Source organism: Pantherophis guttatus, chromosome 4 (assembly GCF_059756535.1).
Source record: "Pantherophis guttatus breed Tessera chromosome 4, ASM5975653v1, whole genome shotgun sequence".
NCBI lineage: Eukaryota > Metazoa > Chordata > Lepidosauria > Squamata > Colubridae > Pantherophis > Pantherophis guttatus.
Window position 1 is genome coordinate 80,888,612 of NC_142066.1, and position 20,427 is coordinate 80,909,038.

Below are 20,427 nucleotides of genomic sequence, written 5' to 3' on the forward strand. Positions count from 1 at the left end.
CATTGAGTAAAACGTTGAGGAGGTCTGGAACAAAATTCTTAAAGTCAGTCCGAGATTTACTGTTTGTAAGACCCACACGTCCGTGGTGATATCCCTCCACTGGTCGGCAAACATCCTTAACCTGCCGCCAATAGGGATATGAGTTCATGAGTCATTTGGAACGGCAGTAGGGGCGTCCCCCTGATCTCCTGTAAGGTCACCTGGACTCTGGCTATCGAAACCTGTCTCGAAACCCTGATCTGTCTTGTGACCTGTCCAAACTGTGGGAATGACAAAAGCAGTGGAGAAATTAACATGGGATCCAGACAGAGGATTAAATGAACATTTTGTTTCTAGACCAGTCAGCATGTTAAAAGAAAATGGAATGTCAACATGCTTAGTGGAAAGGGTTATTCTGTAAAAGGGAAGCAGAACAACATTCAAATATATAACTCTGCTGACACTTTAAGTTGGAAATACTAAAATCCATGAAACCATTATTTCTTAAGGCTGTTAATGTAATACGTTATTGAATACATGATATGTTATTAGATGGCAGGTTGGGAAATGATGCATCCATGGAGTAACCAGTAAGAAAGCAAAACATTCTTAATACCAGCTTGTCATATGCTAATATGACTGAGTTCCTGCTTCACATGCACAATTATCAGCTTCCCATGAAAATTATGGGCTAACATGATAAAAATGACTATGTGTATGCTTACACACTAATCACCGTGGGAGGCACCGTGCTACGGGGGTTCTCCTCCTTTCTCTCCGACCGGTCACAGTTTGTGCTGGCAGGGGGGCAGAGGTCGACCTCGAGGCCTCTCATATGTGGAGTGCCTCAGGGGTTGGTTCTCTCGCCCCTTCTGTTCAACATTTATGTGAAGCTGCTGGGTGAGATCATCCGTGGTGTTGGGGTGAAGTACCACCAGTACGCTGATGACACCCAGCTGTACATCTCCACCCCTGGCCACCCCAACGATGCCCTTGAAGTAATGCCCCGGTGCCTGGAGGCTGTGCAGATTTGGATGGGGAGAAACCGGCTCAAACTAAACCGTTCCAAGACTGAGTGGCTGTGGTTCCCGGCATCCCGATATAGTCAGATGACTCCATCTCTGACTATTGGGGGTGAGTCTTTGGCCCCCTCGGAGAGGGCTCGCAATCTGGGAGTCCTTCTGGATATGCAGCTGTCCTTGGAGGAACATCTGACAGTTCTGGCCAGGGGGACTTTTTGTCAGGTTCACCTGATATGCCAGTTCCGGCCCTTTCTTGATCGGGATTCCCTGCGCACAGTCACTCATGCCCTCATCACCTCTCGCCTGGACTACTGCAACGCTCTGTACATGGGGCTCCCCTTGAGGGGCACCTGGAGGCTCCAACTGGTCCAGAATGCGGCCGCGCGGGTAGTTACAGGAGCTGCATGGCGTTCCCATACAACATCTCTCCTGCGTGAGCTGCACTGGCTCCCAGTGGTCTTCTGGGTGCGCTTCAAGGTGTTGGTTATCACCTTTAAAGTGCTCCATGGCATAGGACCTAGATATCTTCGAGACCACCTGCTGCTACCAATGGCCTCCCATCGACCTATGCACTCCCACAGAGAGGGCCTCCTCGGGGTACCATCAGCCAAACAATGTAGGCTGGTGACCCCCAGGGGGAGGGCCTTCTCTGTGGGGGCACCCACCTTCTGGAACCAACTGCCCCCAGAGATAAGGAGAATCCAAGACCTCGGTGCCTTCCGCCGTGCCCTTAAAACTTTCTTTTTTCAGCAAGCTGGGCTGGCTTAACACTTTTAAATGTTTTTAACTGGTTTGTCATTGTTTTTTAATTACGGGGTCAAATTTATATATATCTTTTTAATAGTATTTTAATGTTTGTAGTTTATGTTTTTATTTGGCTGTACACCGCCCTGAGTCCTCAGGGAGAAGGGCGGTATATAAATTTGATATAAAATAAAATAAAAACTATAAATATGTAGATTGATTGTTTTTATACATTATATAATTGTTACAAACAGTTATTTATGGACTTTAATCTCATTTTCTTTACCTCATTTATGTGAGATCTTAAATCTTTGTGAAACAAAATTATGGGGTCTTCTATGAAAACGTTGTTTTCAATAATTTGATGCTGTAGCATTCCTCAGTTTCAGGGCTAAAATCTTATATTTAGATAAATCTACCTTCTTGAAAACAATCATTTATTGTAAACTCACAATGCCTGAATCTAAATTGAGATTTCCCCACTTATCTAAATTTTGATTAGCAAGCCTGAGAAACACTACTGACTTGAAAACAAACAAATAATAGTACTCAATGCAACAAATGAGCCTCTTTATTCCATTTTATGTTGCCCTGCTCATGTTTTACAGTGGACTTTCTGAAGAATGTCTTATAACCAGAATGAACTTTAATGAGAGTGAGCCTTTTGAACTCAAGTAACTCAGCCATAAGCAAAAAGTCAAGCAGACATCTCAGAGGTTACTAGCATTCAATGTATAAGAATAGCAACTTGTTTGTTTTGTTTGAAATCTGAAAAAAATACAAATGGCTGAGATTAAAATTCTTCAATAAAAAATTATCTTCAGTTACTAACTGAATTGGTTCATAATAATATTTAACATTAACATGCCTTTGACAGCAAACCATGCCTTGCAACTTATTATTCAGCATGAAACTCATTTTCTACAAACTAAGGTGGCTCTAGGAAAAGAAGGCTAGAACTAAGCACTTTGGAAAATATGGCCAAGAAAACTGCAGAACAGATTCAAAAGTGCCATAAATGTATAAAGTTAAATCACCAGGAAAAAACAATGCATAGTACTAATTTCCTTGCTATAATTTAAGAGACATGTGATGTTTAAAAATGTGGATTTAGTGATGGTGGATGAAATCACACCATGTTGGTGTCAAATTCTAAAACAGAAATAGCTGGTTTTGTATTTAAAGTGATGGATATTTTTTTAAAAGGACAAACAAAAGGGAAAGTGTTCTGCTGGTTAATTAGAAATTTCCTTTATCATTTAGATCAGCATTTCTAAGTTTGGAAAAGCGTACTAAGAAAGGAAAATAACAACCACATAACAGCATCACATCTGAGTTATCTATTAGTATTGTTTGGATTATACTGTAAATATAGTGGTTACATCACACGCTGCAAGCTTTCTGGGTTATCAGATCAACAAGATTTTGCAAGTTGGAAATGAGAGGATATTCATATATAAAGCTAGTAAAATGTATATATATTTAAAAAAGCAGGTTCTATTTGTTATTAACTTTGGATTTATGCCAAGGCTATTATAGCTTTCTAGTTTCTCTATCCAGGGTGAGATATGTGACCAATATAGTTAAGAAAAAAATGCAAGTTCTCTTTCTTTCTCTGGTTCCTTATGGCATTTATATTTTTAATAGAGGTAGCTATTCAAAATAAACAAATTTATCTGTCTCTCATTATTAACATCAGTATCCCTGTAAGTGCCCAAACTACAAAAAGCAGAAGGGCTCGTGTGCCTGAATAGTTATTACTTCTGTTATATTACAGTTTAAGTATTTGATGTCAATTTAATAACCAGTCATTGTCATTATAAGAAAACGTTTTCCAAACAAACTATGTGGCCCGCATTCATGCAAATGAATTATTAGCATGCATTGCACCATTAGATACAGATAGATGAAAAGAGTAAAGGTTCCAGTGAAATGCATGGAGATACAGAAACTATTAAAAGTCTATCTAATATTTATACATTATCAGAAATCATAAAATTACTACAGGAGTTCTACTGAGACTACTTTATCATATGTATCAAACCAAGTAAATTGACCAAAAAGAAGTAAGGTTAAGGCAACAACAACAACCAAAAAAAAAAAAGTGGGGGGGAGTTGAGAACAATCTCAGTCCACTCAGATTTGGATTACCCTTCCATAAAAGCAAATTCTGCAGATGTAATGTTGCCCCTGGAGACATTACATAATTACTTTACTGGGCTGTGTACTTCCTGCTCCTTTCCTCTGATTTTGCTTAATTTTTTTTTGAGGGAGGAGAAGTCAGAACTTGGGGAATATGACGGCAGCTGCACAATTAGAATGGGAGGAGAGAAGGGGAAGTTGAAAGGAGCAATGTGGAACATGCCATCCTTTATTTTAACTACCTGTGCAGGAGGTATTATATCAACTAAAAGCGTAGTAAAATGAATATCTTATTTAATATAACATATCTGGCTGGCTGGTGCAAAACTAGAGGATAAGCCCTTTTTCTTAACAGAGGCAAATCAAGCCTCTCTGTGAATTAAGTCTCTGTGGAATTGGAGAAATTAGGCAAGAATCAAACCTGTATTTGGATTTAGTTAAGTGGCAATGGTTACACCACTGGAAGACCAGAAGGACCAAGTTAATAACAGAGTCATATGGGGAAAATAATCTCTGTCATCGCTAAGAGTTACCATTGATTTGATGGGATAAAATCCAGAAAGTGATAAAGTCAGAATACAGTTTTGGCTTAATGAAATAAACTACATTATATAACTTACTCAACAAACATTGATTTAAAGTTCTTGGCCAAGTGTGATGTGGGAAGCCAATCAATTCTTATTTACTTCTATCTTTATTTATTTTTTATCTCATGGCACTGTCTGTAATTAATAGCAATGATATGGAAGAACCCTCTGTAACTGTCAGCCCTACATTGTCAAGAAACTGCTGACAACTCCTAAAACAATCCCTTTTCAAAAGACAGTAGAGCAGTAATGCCGAGCCTTTTAGAGATCAAGTGCCCAAACTGCAAACCAAAACTTATTTATTGCAAAGTGCCAACACGGCAATTTAATCTGAATACTGAGGTTTTACTACTTACAATAATGATGAACAAGGCAGAGTTCAGCTAATTGTTCTAAGAAAAATTGATAAATGCACTTTTATGCCCCTTTGGTTTTTTTCTGCTTTTGAAATATTACATTTAGCAACAATAAAAAAGAAAAACTTTTGAAATATCATTTCTCTTTCCCTCTCCCTCCCTTTCCCCCCTCTTTCTCTTTTTGCCTCCCTCTTTTCCCCTCCCTTTCTCTTTCTCTTTCCCCCTTTCTTTCCCTCTTCTCTCCCTCCCTTTCTCTTTCCTTCCCTCTCTCTTTCCCTCCACCTGTCTCTCTTCCCCCTTTCCCTCCCTTTCACTCTCTCTCACACACACACACGCACACACCCTGCGACACTTCCGCCATCCTCATCCCTCCCTCTCTTTCCTTCCCTCTCTCTCTTTCCCTCCCCCTCTGTCTCTCTCTCTCTTCCCCCTTTCCCTCTCTGTTTCTCTCTCTCTCTTCTTTTCCCTCCCTCTCACTCCCTCTCTCTCTCACACACACACATGCACACACCATCCCTGCGACACTTCCGCTGTCCTCATCCCTGCACTGGGTCAGTCAATCCCTTCTGGCGAGGGAAGGTCTCAGCATATGCAGGGTTCCCACTGCCGCCCTCCCCTCCCCAGGCCAGATCTTTTCCAGGCACCCTGCCAAAGTCCCAGGACAGCTGACCTCCCTTTACCTGCTGCTGCCGCTGGTGTGGGGAACAGAAGGGGAGGGTAAGAAGAGGCAGCAGAGCCTGGCTACCCTTAGAATAGAGATCAGGCGGGCTCCCAAAAGGGGACAGGGGAACGGTCCTCGTGGGAATGCGGCAGAGAAGCGGGGTGAGTGTGAAGAGTCGCTGCAACACAGGAGGGCAGGAGGGAGCTGGACTGAAGAAGGGCGAAGCTAAAAGAGTCCTCATCTCCTTTCTATTGCTCTGGTGAGGGCTGAAAATTTGCAGGGGTTGATTTGAAAGGCCTAATCTTAGTCTGAACCTGGGGGGGGAGTGTTGAACGGTGAAGGCACTCTGCACATCATCCGAGACAATCCTGCCACAGGAAAAGAACACACCAAAGGGACCAAGCACGGGGCGAGGAGGTGGGCAGCAAAGGATCTGTTATTGCTGCAGAGATAGAGAGCAGTGTGCAAGATCCCTCTAGTCTAGTCTCCCCACCCCCATTCTTTTCAATTAGGTCTTATCAATGCACAGGTTATTTGCTTGTGTATCTGTGTAATTTTTGAAAGAAGGCAAGCAAATGACAACTACAGGAGGGAATCGGGGCTGGAAAAAGCGAAAGGCCGGGGAGGGTTTTTCAAAACAGAAGGAAAGGAGTGGGGACCATTCTCAAACAGGCCCTGGCTGTCTATCAACTTAAACAGGAGATGCAAAACGAAACTGCATCCACCAATCAGAACCCTGTTCTGCCCATCGCTTGTTTTGGTGAATGTCCGAAGTGCTTCGTCTGTGCTGGGGTGATGGCGCGCATGCTCACAGAGAGGGCTCTGTGTACCACCTCTGGCACACATGCCATAGGTTCACCACCAGGGCAGTAGAGGGACACCATGTACAACACAGAATGGAGATAAAATAAAAAAATATTTCTACTGAAAATCTCTTTGTTGTGGAAATAGTGTCAAACCATCCAAGTCATCACTTAACTGTATATTAGAATTATTTTAATTACAGTGAATTTTCAATTTCCAGTAATTTCTTTAATTATTTTCAGATATCTGTACATTTGTTATACTATATCACAAAACTAATTTCATTTTCAGCAGAAAATATTTTTAATAAAATTTGGGGAAAAAAAATCAATCTGCAAACAGGAAATATTAAGAAACAGTCTTCCTAACACTTTAGTTTAAAAACAATACCTTATTCTTATTTTAAGAATATTTATATTGTTAAAATACCAAGGAAACATAGTTATAACTGATTGAGTACATCCAAATATTCAGCCATGATCTCTGAACTACAGTATTTTAATTTTTTACTACTCTAGTCTTCAAATGCCAGTCTTCTGCCTGTTTCTCCTATATAATGGTTGTTGCAGTCCTTACATTGTATGTTGTAGATGACTCCTGTTTTTAATTTTGGGGTTGCTGGGTCTTTTGGTCTGCTTAGGATGTTCTAAAGGGCTTTAGCTGGCTTGTGTGCTGTGCTGATTCCATATGGTTGTAGTAATCTATTTGTGGCTTCTGAGATACTCTTGACATATGTCAGTGCAATTCTTTTTAGGGTTTTGTATTGGTTGTGCTGTGTTGGATTGAGTGGTCAGGGACTTTTTGATAAAGTTGTGCAGATATCCAACAATCCCAGAAGAAAAAACAGGAGTTATCTACAAGATACAATGTAAGGACTGCAACAACCACTATGTAGGATAGGCAGAAGACTGGCAGAACACATCCACAAACATCAACTAGCAGTCGAAGACATGATGGAAATTCTTTAATTTCACAACATATAGACAGCTATAACCATAGTTTCAAGTGGGAAAATGTGACCATCCTAGACCAAGCCAAGTCCAAAAACACCAGGGAATTTCTAGAAGCCTGGCACTCTGACAAATCAGCCATCAATAAACACATAGACATTAACAACATCCATAGAATATGCAAAAGAGACTATCACCCAGCCGAAAAAGGAACAAAAAGACCCAAGCACCTCTCCACCAGCAATCAGCACCCAGATCAGCATAGTTTAACTCCAATGTTAACCTCAGAACAACAGTCAAATAAACAATACCCCGGTCAAGAAACTGCCAAAGAAGCCAATAGCAAATAGCCCAGCCAAAATATCTCTAAGACTACTCCCACCAACACTGATAGGCAAGTCATTAGAATATAAACTGACAGCATACTGCACTCCTTACTAGCACTGATGATGTTACCTAGTTTGGATAATAAATGTCTGCAAGCAAGCTCAGAGAGAACCAAAGACCCCTCATGTTAGCCCTGAGCTACAAATATTTTCCTTGATAATTTTCGTTATTTCTGTGATGCTATAATGCCATCAATCCCTTTCCTCTGGATTTTCCTGGCTGCTAAACTAAAGTAGTTTAGATGTATCCATAACATGAAAATATTGGATGTATCCATAACATGAAAACATTGTGTTATGACACAACGATATCAAGGCAAATTAATATTAATGATAATTATCTCCCCTCTATGGAAATAGCTAAATAGGTTAAGTAACCCAGGGAAAAGCAGCTTCAGAGAACTAGGCAGTTTACCTTACATTGAGCAATTCTTCTAATTAGAAGGAGCGTTGGTCCTACCTGATACGTTCCTTCTCGTTGAGTGGAGACAGCAGCCAGCATGGGTAGTGTCCATCCAATCAGCTTGAAGGACTGAGACTGCCAATTATTCTTAATCCCGCCCTTGTTGCCGGGCAGGCCAGCTTTTGGCGAAGACTGGAAGACAGACTCGGTGTGTGGGACAAGAAGAGAACCCAAAGACAGATAGGACAGAAAAAACGTGCCAGGTCCAGCTCAAATAAGGGGAGGGTCTGGCTGCTGTCTCCACTCAACGAGAAGGAACGTATCAGGTAGGACCAATGCTCCTTCTCCATTGAGAGTGGAGACAGCAGCCAGCATGGGACATACCCAAGTTCACTGTCCCGTAATCAGGGGGGGATCATGCTGGACCGCATTGTCCTCTCCGGCAACAACCCTTTGCAGAACCCGACGTCCAAATGAGGCTTCGGCCGACGCAAACTGGTCGAGTTTGTAGTGTCGAATGAAAGGACTAGGGGAAGACCACGTAGCCGCTCTACAAATTTCCAGCAAAGGAGCCTGCGTAGCCCAAGCAGCCGTCGTAGATGCGCTGCGGGTGGAGTGTGCTGTCAATCGTGAGGGTCGCGGAAGAGATCTACTATCGTAGGCTGCAGCAATAGTCTGACGAATCCAACGACCGATTGTCGACGATGAGACCTTACCGCCTTGAGAGGTAGGTAAGAAGGAGACAAAAAGAGACTCCGAACGGCGGAAGGGAGCTGTCCTCTTCAGGTAGATTCGCAGCGCCCGCCGGACATCAAGGGCGTGCCAACGACGTTCCCGAGGATGAGAAGGTCGGGGACAGAAATTAGGTAAGATAAGTTCCTGCGCACGATGAAACACAGAATTGATCTTTGGTACAAATGTTGGGTCCAAACGGAGTACCACTCGGTCTGTGTGGAAAACACAAAGGTCCGGACGAGTGGATAAGGCGGCGAGCTCAGAAATGCGGCGAGCCGAAGTGATGGCTACTAAGAAGGCAACCTTGCAGGTAAGAAGTCTGAGACTGGCAGTTTGGAGAGGTTCGTATGGCGGGCCTGTAAGCGACTGCAAGACCAGAGGAAGATCCCAGGTAGGGTAGCGGTGCAACACAGGAGGACACAAGTTCTTTGCCCCCCGGAGAAACCGGCGGATCAAGGGGTGCTGAGCCAGGGACGACAAGGAACCACAGGTAAGCACCGAAGATAAAGCTGCAATTTGACGGTGGAGTGTGTTATGCGAGAGACCTTGGGAGAGGCCCTTCTGCAAAAACATCAGAATATGAATAATAGATGGTTGAAGAGGTATTACGTCGACCTGGCTACACCAATTGCAGAAAATCCGCCAGGTGGCGGAGTAAATGCGTTCTGTAGAAGGCCGTCGGGATGATAGTAAGGTATGAACAACGTCTGCAGGAACATGAGCCGCCTTCAAAGTGCACCGCTCAATCTCCAGGCGGTCAGATTGAGCCAGGCCGGGTCTGGATGTGTTAGAGCGCCCTGCGAGAGAATATTGTCCGAGAGGGGTATGCGCCACGATGGGGTCACCGATAGGGACACTAGGTCCGCAAACCAGAGCCTCCGAGGCCAATGCGGTGCCACAAGTATCACTTCCGCTCGCTCGGATAGAATTTTGCGGATGACCCTGGGAAGGAGGGCCGTCGGGGGAAAAGCGTACAGAAGGCCCGAAGGCCATGGAGCCCGAAGGGCGTCGACACCGGCTGCTCGAGGGTGTGGATATCGAGAGAGGAACAGCGGAAGTTGGGTGTTCTCGTGAGTCGCGAACAGGTCGATTACTGGACGGCCGAAGCGAAGAGACAGGTCCTGGAAAATGCGCGGGTGGAGATGCCATTCCGCATTGTCTATCCGCTTGCGACTCAGCCAATCCGCCTGGATGTTCTGTCCCCCGGAAATGTGCTCCGCTCGAAGGGAGCACAGATGGCGCTCTGACCAAAGTCCCAATGCCATTGCCACCGCCAAAAGGGACTTCGACCTGGTGCCTCCCAACCTGTTCAGATGTGCTTTGGCGGCGACGTTGTCCGTGAGAACGAGGACGTGAGCTCCGGAGACCAGATGACGGAACGACTTCAGGGCAAGGAAGACCGCCTGCAGTTCCAGCCAATTGATGGGACGATGAGCTTCCGAGGGCGTCCAAGTCCCTTGAGCCAGATGGCCCTGGCAATGAGCTCCCCAGCCCAGGAGACTGGCATCCGTAGTCACCACCACCCGTGGGGGTTCGAGGAAGAAGCGACCCGCAGTGAGAGCAGGGGAAAGCCACCACCGGAGAGATCGGCGAACCGCAGGAGGGAGCGTGATTGGTCTCGATGAAGTGCCTCTGCCCGCCTTCTGCAACGGCAAAAGAAACCATTGGAGTTCCCTGGCGTGCAACTGAGCCCAGGGAACTATGGCTATCGCAGAAATCATCTTACCCAACAGCTGAGACAAGACATAGGGGGAAACAACCCGCTCTCTAACAATCTGGGAGACCAAATGCCTCAAACTATTCTGCCTATCAGGGGAGAGGAAAACTTTGCCCTGAAGGGTGTCAATCAGGGCACCCAAATGAACCAGGCTAGTGGAGGGAGAGAGGTGGCTCTTCTCCAAATTAATGGAAAACCCATGAGCTGCTAAAGTCTCAACTGTCAGACGCACATCTCGGGCAGCCTGCTGGACAGAGGGGGACAAAAGTAGAATATCATCTAAATAACACAAAAGGCGAACTGAACTAAGACGGAGAGAAGCCGCCAAGGCAGCCAACACCTTCGTAAAGGTGCGGGGGGCAGAGGAGAGCCCAAAGGGCAAAGCTCTGTATTGGTAATGTACTCCGCCATAACAAAACCTCAAAAACCGTCTATGGGAAGGGAGGATAGGGATGTGGAGATAGGCCTCAGTTAGATCAATGGAAGAGAGGAGATCGCCCCTCCGAACACCGTCCAGAATGGTCTGTAAGGATTGCATTTTAAATTTGCGGTACACGACGTACCTGTTCAAACGTTTGAGGTCCAGAATAGGCCGCCACCCCCCCGATGACTTAGGGACTAGAAACACCCTTGAATAAAAACCCGAGCCTTCCTGACCAGGAGGCACAGGTTGAATCGCCTTGATGGAGAGGAGATGCTGAACCGACGAGTCCATAAGGGACCTCTTTTCAGGATTACGAGAAATCGGGCAGCAGACAAAGGTGTCAGGAGGGGGGGTAAGGAACTCTATAGCCAAACCAGATCTTAAGGTGGCGAGGACCCATTTGTCCGAGGTGGACTCCTCCCAGATGGCAGCGAAAAGGCCCAATCTGCCGCCAATGGGAGGGTTCGGAATGCAATCAGCGGCGGCGACGGGCGAAACAACCTCCTCCTCCTCGAAAGGGCTGCCTAGAGGTAAAGTGACGCCCCCTAGCTGATCTATCGAAAGATCCCCGCTGTCGGTTAAAGGACCCCTCCCTCCTGAAGGGGGGGAAGGAGGAAGAGGAAGAAGAGGCCCCCCCGTCAGCACCTCGAGAAAAGGGACGAGAAGGGTAGGGCGAGTAACGGGGCTCTCCTCTACGGTAAGCAGCTGCCAAAACTTTCTTTTTGTCCCTGGTTTCTGTGAGGAACGGGTCTAGAGCATCCCCGAACAGTTTCGTGCCCCGAAAAGGAACCGATGCCAAGCGCCACTTGTGTCTGGCATCAGCCTGCCAGTGACGAAGGTACAGCAGACGACGAGCTGTGACTGAAGAAGCCAAGGACTTCGCAGCAAATTTTGCAGCATTCAGAGTAGAGTCAGCTGAAAACTGGACGGCCGCTACAATTTTGTTCAAGTCCTGCCTGAGACGGGAATCACCCGGAGTTAACTTGTCTTGTAATTGGCGCAACCATAGCAAGGTTGACCTATTGAAGAAGGAGGCCGTAGTGGATGCTTTAATCGCCCAGGAGGAACTCTGAAAAGCTTTCTGAAGAACTTGATCAGATCGTCGCTCATCGGGGCGGAGACCCTCGTCGGGTTCGCCCGGGACATTAGCGTTAGGAAGTAGTGCCGCAACCGGGGCGTCAATAGAAGGAATCTGAAGAAGAGATTCAAGGTCCGAAGAAACCTGAAAATTTCTCCTATCATTCGACGATGGAAGAGGAGCAGCCGCCGGTGATTCCCATTGTCGTTTCACCACGTCCAAAAAAAGAGGAGGAGTAGGCACAGATGTTATAGGCCTAGCGGGTTCCGCGAACATTGGGTCCAAAGGTCCAGAGGAGGACGGAGCAGGAGAAGGATCAGAGCAAGGTGATGATAAACGGGCCGTGTTAACCGCGTTGAACAGTAAAGATTTGAACAAAGCCTGTGGGAAAAGGCCTGTGAAGGCAGGCTGATCTGGGGGAAGGTTCTCATCCTCCGACAATTCAGAGCCAGGACTCTCCACGTCAGACAAGGCCGAACGGTGACTGGAGTGAGAGCCGGTAGGAGAAGCAGAACGAATGGAATGAGAGCAGTCTTGACCCCCGTGGCGTGACGAAACGGGAGAAGCCGCCCTCACCGATCCGTGATGACTTGAAGCACAAGAACGGGCAGCCAAGGATTTTTGGACCGCAGCCTCGATCATTTGTTGAAGTTGATCTGGGGAAATTGGAGAAACAACTGGATTTGAAGAATGAGCAGGTGCAGAATCCGCAGAGGGAGCAGTCAGAACCACTGATGGCTCCGAAGAAGTTGGTTGAATAACAGAGCCAGAACCCCACAAATTGTCCTCGGAAATAGAGACTGGACAGTCCTGCAGAGACAGTTGGTCAGGAGTAGGAGAGCGAGGCGCAGCAGCGGGAGCCGAATCTGATGGTGTGGAGGGAGGCTGAGGAGCGGCTGGAGGCAATTGGGCGCATGCCTTGTCACACAACTTAGTCAGAACTTTGTCCCTACGTTTCTCCGCTTTTGAAGAAGAGGAAGACGAGCCACCCTTGGTAGTGTTACGGAGATGAGAGGGACGAGAGGTCGTGGGAGGAGACCTGGGGGCCTCCACCATAGATTGCTGGGTAGCAGACATGGAGTCTGATTGGCCAATAACACTTGCACTAGCCTTCCGGCCGTGCTTGGACTTAGAAAGGGCCTTAGGCATAGCTAAACGTCACCACAGATCAGAGTATGATGTCCAATCACGCCTCAATAATTTTACTCTGAGTTATGTCCAGGGAGCGAAAGGAACTCCACAAGAGGCAGCAGAGCCAAGGTTGACCTGAAAAACTCACTAGGAGAGAGCCAGGCAGTGAATACAGGGAGTGTAAAAACTCCACCAATTGGTAGGCGTGGCAGAGAAAAAAAGGCCCAAGGCTTGTCCAGGCGTTTCTGAGGAGGAGGCAATTGATTAATTAGGTAGGCAGAAAATCGCAGTCCTGCGGCCACGGGGGGGGGGGGGCGCGAAGCTCCACTAGCCTCCGTCAAGATCAGAGCCGAAAGAGAGCAGCTGTTGTCGAAGGAGGGGCGCGAAGCTCCACAGGCAATAATTAGGCTACTGCTCAAGGAAACGGGGGCGCGAGGCTCCACCAAAACAGTCAAATAGCCGGCAACGTGCTCCGTTAATTAGTAAGGCTGAGGTGAACGGCCACGAGAGGAGCGCTCCGAGCGAGAAAAAACGGAGCCGACGAAATTCGTCAGAGAGAGAGGAGGCGGCTTCGAACAATGGCGCTGTCCTCCGCGGCGGGAAAAGTCAATCCAAAATGGCCGACGGCGTCCCAGCGCGCCCGCCGGAGCTTCCACAAACAAAAAACGGTAAAAAGGGCAGCCAAAAAAACGACGAGGGCCAAGGAAATCAAAAAAGTAGGGGGCCTCGAAGATCCGACAACTACCAACGCCCCCAGGGAGGGAAAAAAGGAGCAGGGAAGCCCACGACCCAGGGAAAGGCCAGGGAAGCGAGGCCAGGTCAAACAGCAGACAACTCACAACTCGATGTCAAACGGATCCAAATTCAGCCGAAAATATCAGTCAATGTCCAAATCGAAAGGCAAGCCACAGTCAAACAGTCCAAGTCAAAAAAAGTCCAGAAATCCAACATGAAAAGAGGCAAAATACAGAATTTAGCCAGAGAGAAGAGTCCCACACACCAGCCAGCGCTGAAGGACTGAGACAAAAGCTGGCCTGCCCGGCAACAAGGGCGGGATTAAGAATAATTGGCAGTCTCAGTCCTTCAAGCTGATTGGATGGACACTACCCATGCTGGCTGCTGTCTCCACTCTCAATGGAGAAGAATCTTAGCCAACAATGACAGAGATCCTTTGACTGATCTAATAAAGTCACTATATTTTTGTTAACATAGTACCAATATGACACTGGTTATATTGTTGAATATTAAAACAGCAAGTGCCAGTTCAGAGAATATGCCGTATGACAGTAGTGTACCCAGAGAAAAAGAAGAAAAGCCCCTGAAAAGGAGAGGGAGCTGACATAGATTTTCTACATTGTTCCTGACAAAGCTTGCTGATGTAGTTTGATGATAGTAGCAGCATATGAAGCCAGCTATCAAAACAGGTTAGATGCCTTGTACTCATCTGAATAGCACAAGAAGTCATGTTTGTTAAATACTGTTTTTCTCAATTACCTTCAGCAATCTAGAAAAGGTATCTGGATTATCTCATAGCAACGACATGATGCTTATGAAAACGAACGTTGCTTACCTGAACGTTCCTTCTCGGCGCGCTGATGGCGAATCCAAAGCGTGGGTAATGTTCACGTTGAGCTTGTCAGAGACTGAGTGTATCACTTTAAATTTTCTGCCTCGGTTCCGCCCCTTCTGCTCGACTGATGTCAGTTTAGTTCACGAAGAACAGGTGAGAAGACGACAGTAGTCCACAATCAAGGCGCCGGACCTGAAGCCTTAAGGTAGGGAGGGTTGAATTCTCCATCAGCGTGCCGAGAAGGAACGTTCAGGTAACCAACGTTCGTTCTCCAGCGTGCTGCTTGGAGAATCCAAAGCGTGGAATATACCCAAGCAAGTTTGTTAGGGGGAGTTATCAGACAGGTCCGGGGCAAGTACTGGAGCAGCGACCGATTGTAGAACACGTCGGCCAAAGGCCGCATCAGCAGCCGCAAAAGAATCGATCTTATAGTACCTAATGAACGGGTTCAAGGTGGTCCAGGTGGCTGCTCTGCAAATTTCCGAAACCGAGGCTTGAGTTGCCCACGCAGCTGAAGTGGAGGCACTCCTGGTGGAATGAGGAAGGACTTTGTCTGGAGGGGGCTTGCCTGACGAGGAGTAAGCCTTGCAGATACATGCTTTTAGCCAACGTCCAATCGTGGTAGACGAAACCTTTTGGCCCAGAGAAGCCAGAAGAAATGAAACGAAAAGGGCTTCAGAACGACGGAATGCCGAGGTCCTCTTGATGTACCGACGTAGAGCCATCCGAACATCAAGGGTGTGCCACTGGTCCTCTAACGGGTGTCTGGGATCTGGACAAAAATCGGGAAGGATCAGCTCCTGAGTGCGGTGGAAAATCGAGTTGACTTTCGGGATAAAGGAGGGATCCAACCTGCGGACGACTCGATTAGAATGGAAAATACACAAGTCCTTTCGAACTGACAGGGCGGCCAACTCAGATATCCGTCTAGCCGATGTCACCGCAATCAGGAACACGACTTTGAGCGTCAGAAAACGCAAACCAATAGATCCCAATGGCTCGAAAGGAGGGGCCGTGAGGGCCCGAAGGACCAGTGGGAGGTCCCAGGATGGATATCGATGGACACATGGAGGGCGGAGATTAGAGGCGCCCCTCAGAAAGGATCTAATTCGTTGATTGTGAGACAGAGGGACATCCAAATCGGTGGAAAGGACGGTGTTCAGGGCAGCCACATGCCTGCGGAGCGTGTTCACCACGAGGCCCTTGTTGAAACCGGCATACAGAAACTCCAACACATCGGAGACCGAAGCAGAAGTGGGATCAGAGTGTCTGGTGGCGCACCAGGACACGAAAGAGCGCCAGGTGGCATTGTAAATTCTGGTGGTGGAAGGTCTCCTGGAGGCCTGGATAATGGACACAACATCCCTGGACAAGTTGTCTTTGGTCAGGAGGATCCTCTCAAGTGCCAGACCGTCAACTGCAACCATTGAGGCTCTGGATGCAGAATGACCCCCTGGCTGAGAGAGATCCTGTGGTCCGGGATTCGCCACGGAGGAGCCACCGATAGGTCCATCAGATCGGTGAACCAGGACCTGCGCGGCCAATGGGGAGCAACAAGCAGGACGTCCGCTCGTTCCAGCAGGATCTTCCGGATCACCCTCGGCAGGAGCAGGAGGGGGGGAAAGGGATATAGGAGGCCCCGTGGCCAGGGGCAGAGAAGGGCGTCGGTGCCGTCTGTTGTGGGGCAGTGGAACCGGGAGAAAAATCTCGGAAGTTGTGCATTGGTCGGGTGGGCAAACAGGTCGATAATGGGGCGGCCGAACCTGGCGGACAGCTCTTGAAAGAGGGACGGATAGAGTCGCCACTCTGCCTGATCGATCTGCTGACGGCTGAGCCAATCCGCTTGGCGGTTGTCGGTTCCGGCTATGTGGTCCGCCGTCAGCGACCGAGTGTGGAGTTCCACCCAAGTCAGGAGCATCGTCGCTTCCGCCATCAGGGGAGCTCAGCAAGTTCCTCCCTCGCGATTTACGTGCACTTTTGCTGTCACGTTGTCCGTGAGGACGTGGACGTGTTGGTCTTCCAAGAGATGCTGGAAGTGAGACAGCGCGAGTCTGATCGCACGAAGCTCCAGCCAGTTGATGTCGTTGGCTGCTTCTGTGGCAGACCAGCGACCCTGTGTGACCTGGTTTTGAAAGTGGGCACTCCAGCCCAGCAAGCTCGCGTCTGTGGTCACTGTCGCCCGTGGAGGGTTTTGGAACAAACACTCGGAGAGCACAGATGGCGAGATCCACCAACGTAGGGAATCGCAGACTGCCCGAGGTAGCCGGACTCGAGATTTGGAGTTGCTCCGGTGTGTCTTCTGAAAAGGTAGTAGGTACCATTGCAGGGGCCTGGAGTGGAATCTTGCCCAAGGTACAATGAAGAGGCAGGATGTCATTTTGCCGAGAAGGGTCGAAAGAAGCAGCAACGGCACCCGGGAAAGTGACAAAATCTGGAGGACCAAGGAGCGAATGCTGAGGCAACGATCCTCCGACAGGAAAACCATGCTCAGTTGAGAGTCCAGGATCGCCCCCAGATGGAGAATCCTGGTGGTGGGATGAAGATGACTTTTTTTGATGTTCAGGGTGAAGCCGTGTGAACGAAGGGAAGATGTCACCAATTCGAGATCCCTCATGGCAAGGTCGGGCGACGATGACAGGATGAGGATGTCGTCGAGGTAACAATAAAGCCGAATGGGGATCAGACGGAGAGAGGCGGCTACCGCTGCCAACACCTTCGTAAATACCCGTGGGGCCGACGACAGGCCAAATGGCATTGCCCGGTATTGGTAATGCAAACCGTTGAAGGTAAACCTGAGAAACCAATGGATGGGAATATGCAGGTAGGTCTCTTTCAAGTCGATGGAAGTCATCAGGTCTCCCGGACGAATACAGTCCATTATCGACCGCAGCGTCTGCATTTTGAACTGATGGTACTTTATGAATTTGTTGAGTGCCTTTAAATCCAGAATTCCCCTCCATCCTCCAGAATTTTTGGCCACCAGGAAAAAGACGGAGTAAAAGCCGGTCCCTTGATGACTCGGGGGGACCGCCTCTATAGCCCGAATGTCGAGGAGATGTTGGATCTCTGTCTCCATCAAGTCCCGTTTTATTGGATTCGCTGGGACAGGGCAGGTGATGAATCTGGGAGGAGGGAGGGAACTGAATTCTAAGGTGAGGCCGAGGCGGATGGTTTGGAGGACCCAGGCGTCCGTCGTAGTCTGCTCCCATTGAGACCGGAAAAGGTGTAGATGACCGCCAATGGGAGCCAAAGAGAGGGAGTCATTTTCCCCTCCTGTAGGGACGGGAGTTGGAGCCCCGGTAAGGCCTCTTGAAGGACTGGCGACAGCCCCTGTCACGAAAGTTGGCACGGTCGGGGGGTCTGTAGAGGCCCTGGGAAGGCGGGCGGTATTGGTAGGACCCGCTGGGTCCGGAATCTGCCCGAAAGGGCGGCCGTTGAGGGTATGAAGAATAACGGCGATCCCCGCGTCTGAAGGAAGTTGGCATCACTTTCCGCTTGTCCTTATCTTCAACGAGTATGGGATCAAGCGCCTCGCCAAAGAGACTCGCCCCTTTGAATGGGACTGAAGCCAGCTGCCATTTTGACTTATTGTCAGCTCTCCATTGTCGAAGACACAGGAGGCAGCGGGAAGCGACGATGGCTGCAAGGGATCGTGAGGCGAACTTGGCTGCGTCCAGGGACGCATCTGCCGAATATTCTGCTGCCGCAACCAGTTTATTAATATCCTGGTGTAAGTGCTTGTCATCCTGGGGTAGGCACTCCTGCAACTGGCGGAGCCAGATGAGGGAAGCGCGATTGAAAAAGGACGAGAACGTAGCATCCCTGATAAACCAGGTGGCCGCTTGATGATTTTTGCAGAGGAGAGCTTCCGCCCTTTTGTCCTCAGTACGTAAGGCGTCCGCAGCGTCGCTGGTCAGAACTGACGCCGCCGTAAATTGGGCCACGGGCGCATCCACGGAAGGCAGTTGTAGCATCTCCTGCAAATTAGGCGCCGAGCAGTATAACTTTTTGTCCAGGCCGTTCGGAGCTGGCGAAGAGGCCGGTAGGCTCCATGGGCGTTGGATGACCTCCGTAAACAGCTGAGGACAAGGAATAGTATCCTGAGCCGCAGTCTGCAGCTTAAAGAGCCCATCAGAAGGGGAGACTGATGAGGACACGGATGGTTGGTCGGAGGAATCTGCTAGATTAGTAGAGACCTTGGCCTTGTGAAGGAGAGACTTAAACAAGACCGGGCGGAAGAGTCTGGTCAGTAGGGGTCTATCCGGTGGGAGGCCCTCATCTTCCGAAAATTCAGAGTCAATATATTCCTCCTCCTCCCAGTTGGAGTCCTCACTTTGGAATGAGTCCTGGTAGCATTCATAGTCATAGTAACGTCTAGAAGACGTAGTATTCACAGGTTGGGGCTGGTTCTGAGATGTCTGAGAAGCCTGGGTAACAGCAGGAGTCCAGGCGCCCGAGGCCATCAGATTAGATATAGTGGCCGCCACGATGGACTGGACATCCAAAGGAGGGTCAGGCTGAGAAGCATTTGCTTGTCGCAAACCAGCTGCAGCAGGTGTAAATGTAGCCGATGGAGCGGGCCGGTTAGCCGGTCGACATGAGCTGGACTCCGGCTCAGGGTGAGAATGAATGGGAACATTCCCGGACGGGGTGGGAGGAGGGAGACTTGCCATCGAGGCGGAGGAAGGACCCGATCCGGTCGAAGGCGGGGCAGCAGAGGCTAATGCTTTTTGTTGGGCGACACGAAATTGTCGTTCGAGAGCACGATGCCGGCGTTGTTCATCTTTAGATGAATGGGAACCCCCGGAAACGAGTTGCAATGAGGAGGGCGGGGGTGCGGAAGCCGCCCGAGCAGAGCGTGACTGTGACTTGGTTTTCTTTTTTGCAGGTGGAGGATCCACGACTGATTGATCGTCGGAGAGGTCGGGATCAGAAGAAAGGTCCAGGGTCGCCATTGAAGGAGACAGGCGTTCAGGTGAGTTAGAGGTGGTTTTTTTTTTTTGTCACTAAACGAGACGGAGGTGGGAAGGGAGAACAATAGGAATCAAGTAAGTAGTATAGATATGATGTTTGTTTTTTTTTTGTTTTGTTGTTGTCACTAAACGAGACCGGAGGTCACAAAGTGGAAAACAACAGGCCGTAAGTCAGTCCAATAAGACGGAAACAGTCGTAAGTTGGAGCACCACGTCACTGTGATGATCAGATGTCAGAGAACAAGACAACTGACGCTCTTGGAGGATACAGCAACAGCAGCAATTGAAGGTTAGTGCGCATGCGTTTCCAGTGAAAATTGAGCAGGCAGCACTAATACCAGCCGAGGAAATGGTGTCAAGCAGGCCGAGAATAGTTCAGGGAAGGCCCAGATGCTTGCCGACAGGAGAAGGTACTGCGCATGTGCTGGATAGCCAAGGCAAGCGGAGCGCAGGCTGGGCAACTGAAAGGCAAGAAGAAGGCTGCAAACCATCCGAAAAGAGCAGCAACGGCAGCAAATCCCAGGGGAAGGTGAGCAACGGCTCAGTAAAAAGTCCGTCGGAACTAGGAGGCAGCTGCAACCGCCGGCGGGAGCGCAATAGCGGGCAAAATGGCGGTGGGCGGGAAACTATCTCCCTCAGCGCTTGTGAGATGAAGGCAGGGCGAGCAGCAAGCAATCGATCGGGGCGATGCCACAGTGGGTCGATCGGCCCCGAGATAACAACACGGCACAATCCGGGGGTCGCTCAGGCGATTTCCCCACGGAA

General features: G+C 48.6%; 2 protein-coding genes across 11 annotated transcripts in view; one reads left to right on the forward strand and one right to left on the reverse strand.

Moving 5' to 3' along the window:
• MATCAP2 (microtubule associated tyrosine carboxypeptidase 2) overlaps positions 1–20,427 on the forward strand; it is a 240,471-nt gene that overhangs the window by 171,467 nt on the left and 48,577 nt on the right. For 2 of the 3 annotated variants that reach the window (XR_015734227.1, XR_015734228.1), the window contains exons 7-8: positions 19,578–19,664; positions 19,797–19,951. Coding sequence is in view for 1 of the 3 variants with exons in the window: in XM_087894060.1 (XP_087750186.1) it covers positions 19,578–19,673 (96 nt within the window). In the remaining 2 variants the exon portion in view is untranslated. Of the gene's footprint in view, positions 1–19,577; positions 19,755–19,796; positions 19,952–20,427 lie in introns of those variants that run through there. The other variant, XM_087894060.1, reaches the window with a different exon arrangement.
• EEPD1 (endonuclease/exonuclease/phosphatase family domain containing 1) overlaps positions 1–20,427 on the reverse strand; it is a 220,691-nt gene that overhangs the window by 122,840 nt on the left and 77,424 nt on the right. The gene's annotated exons all lie outside the window — the stretch shown is intronic.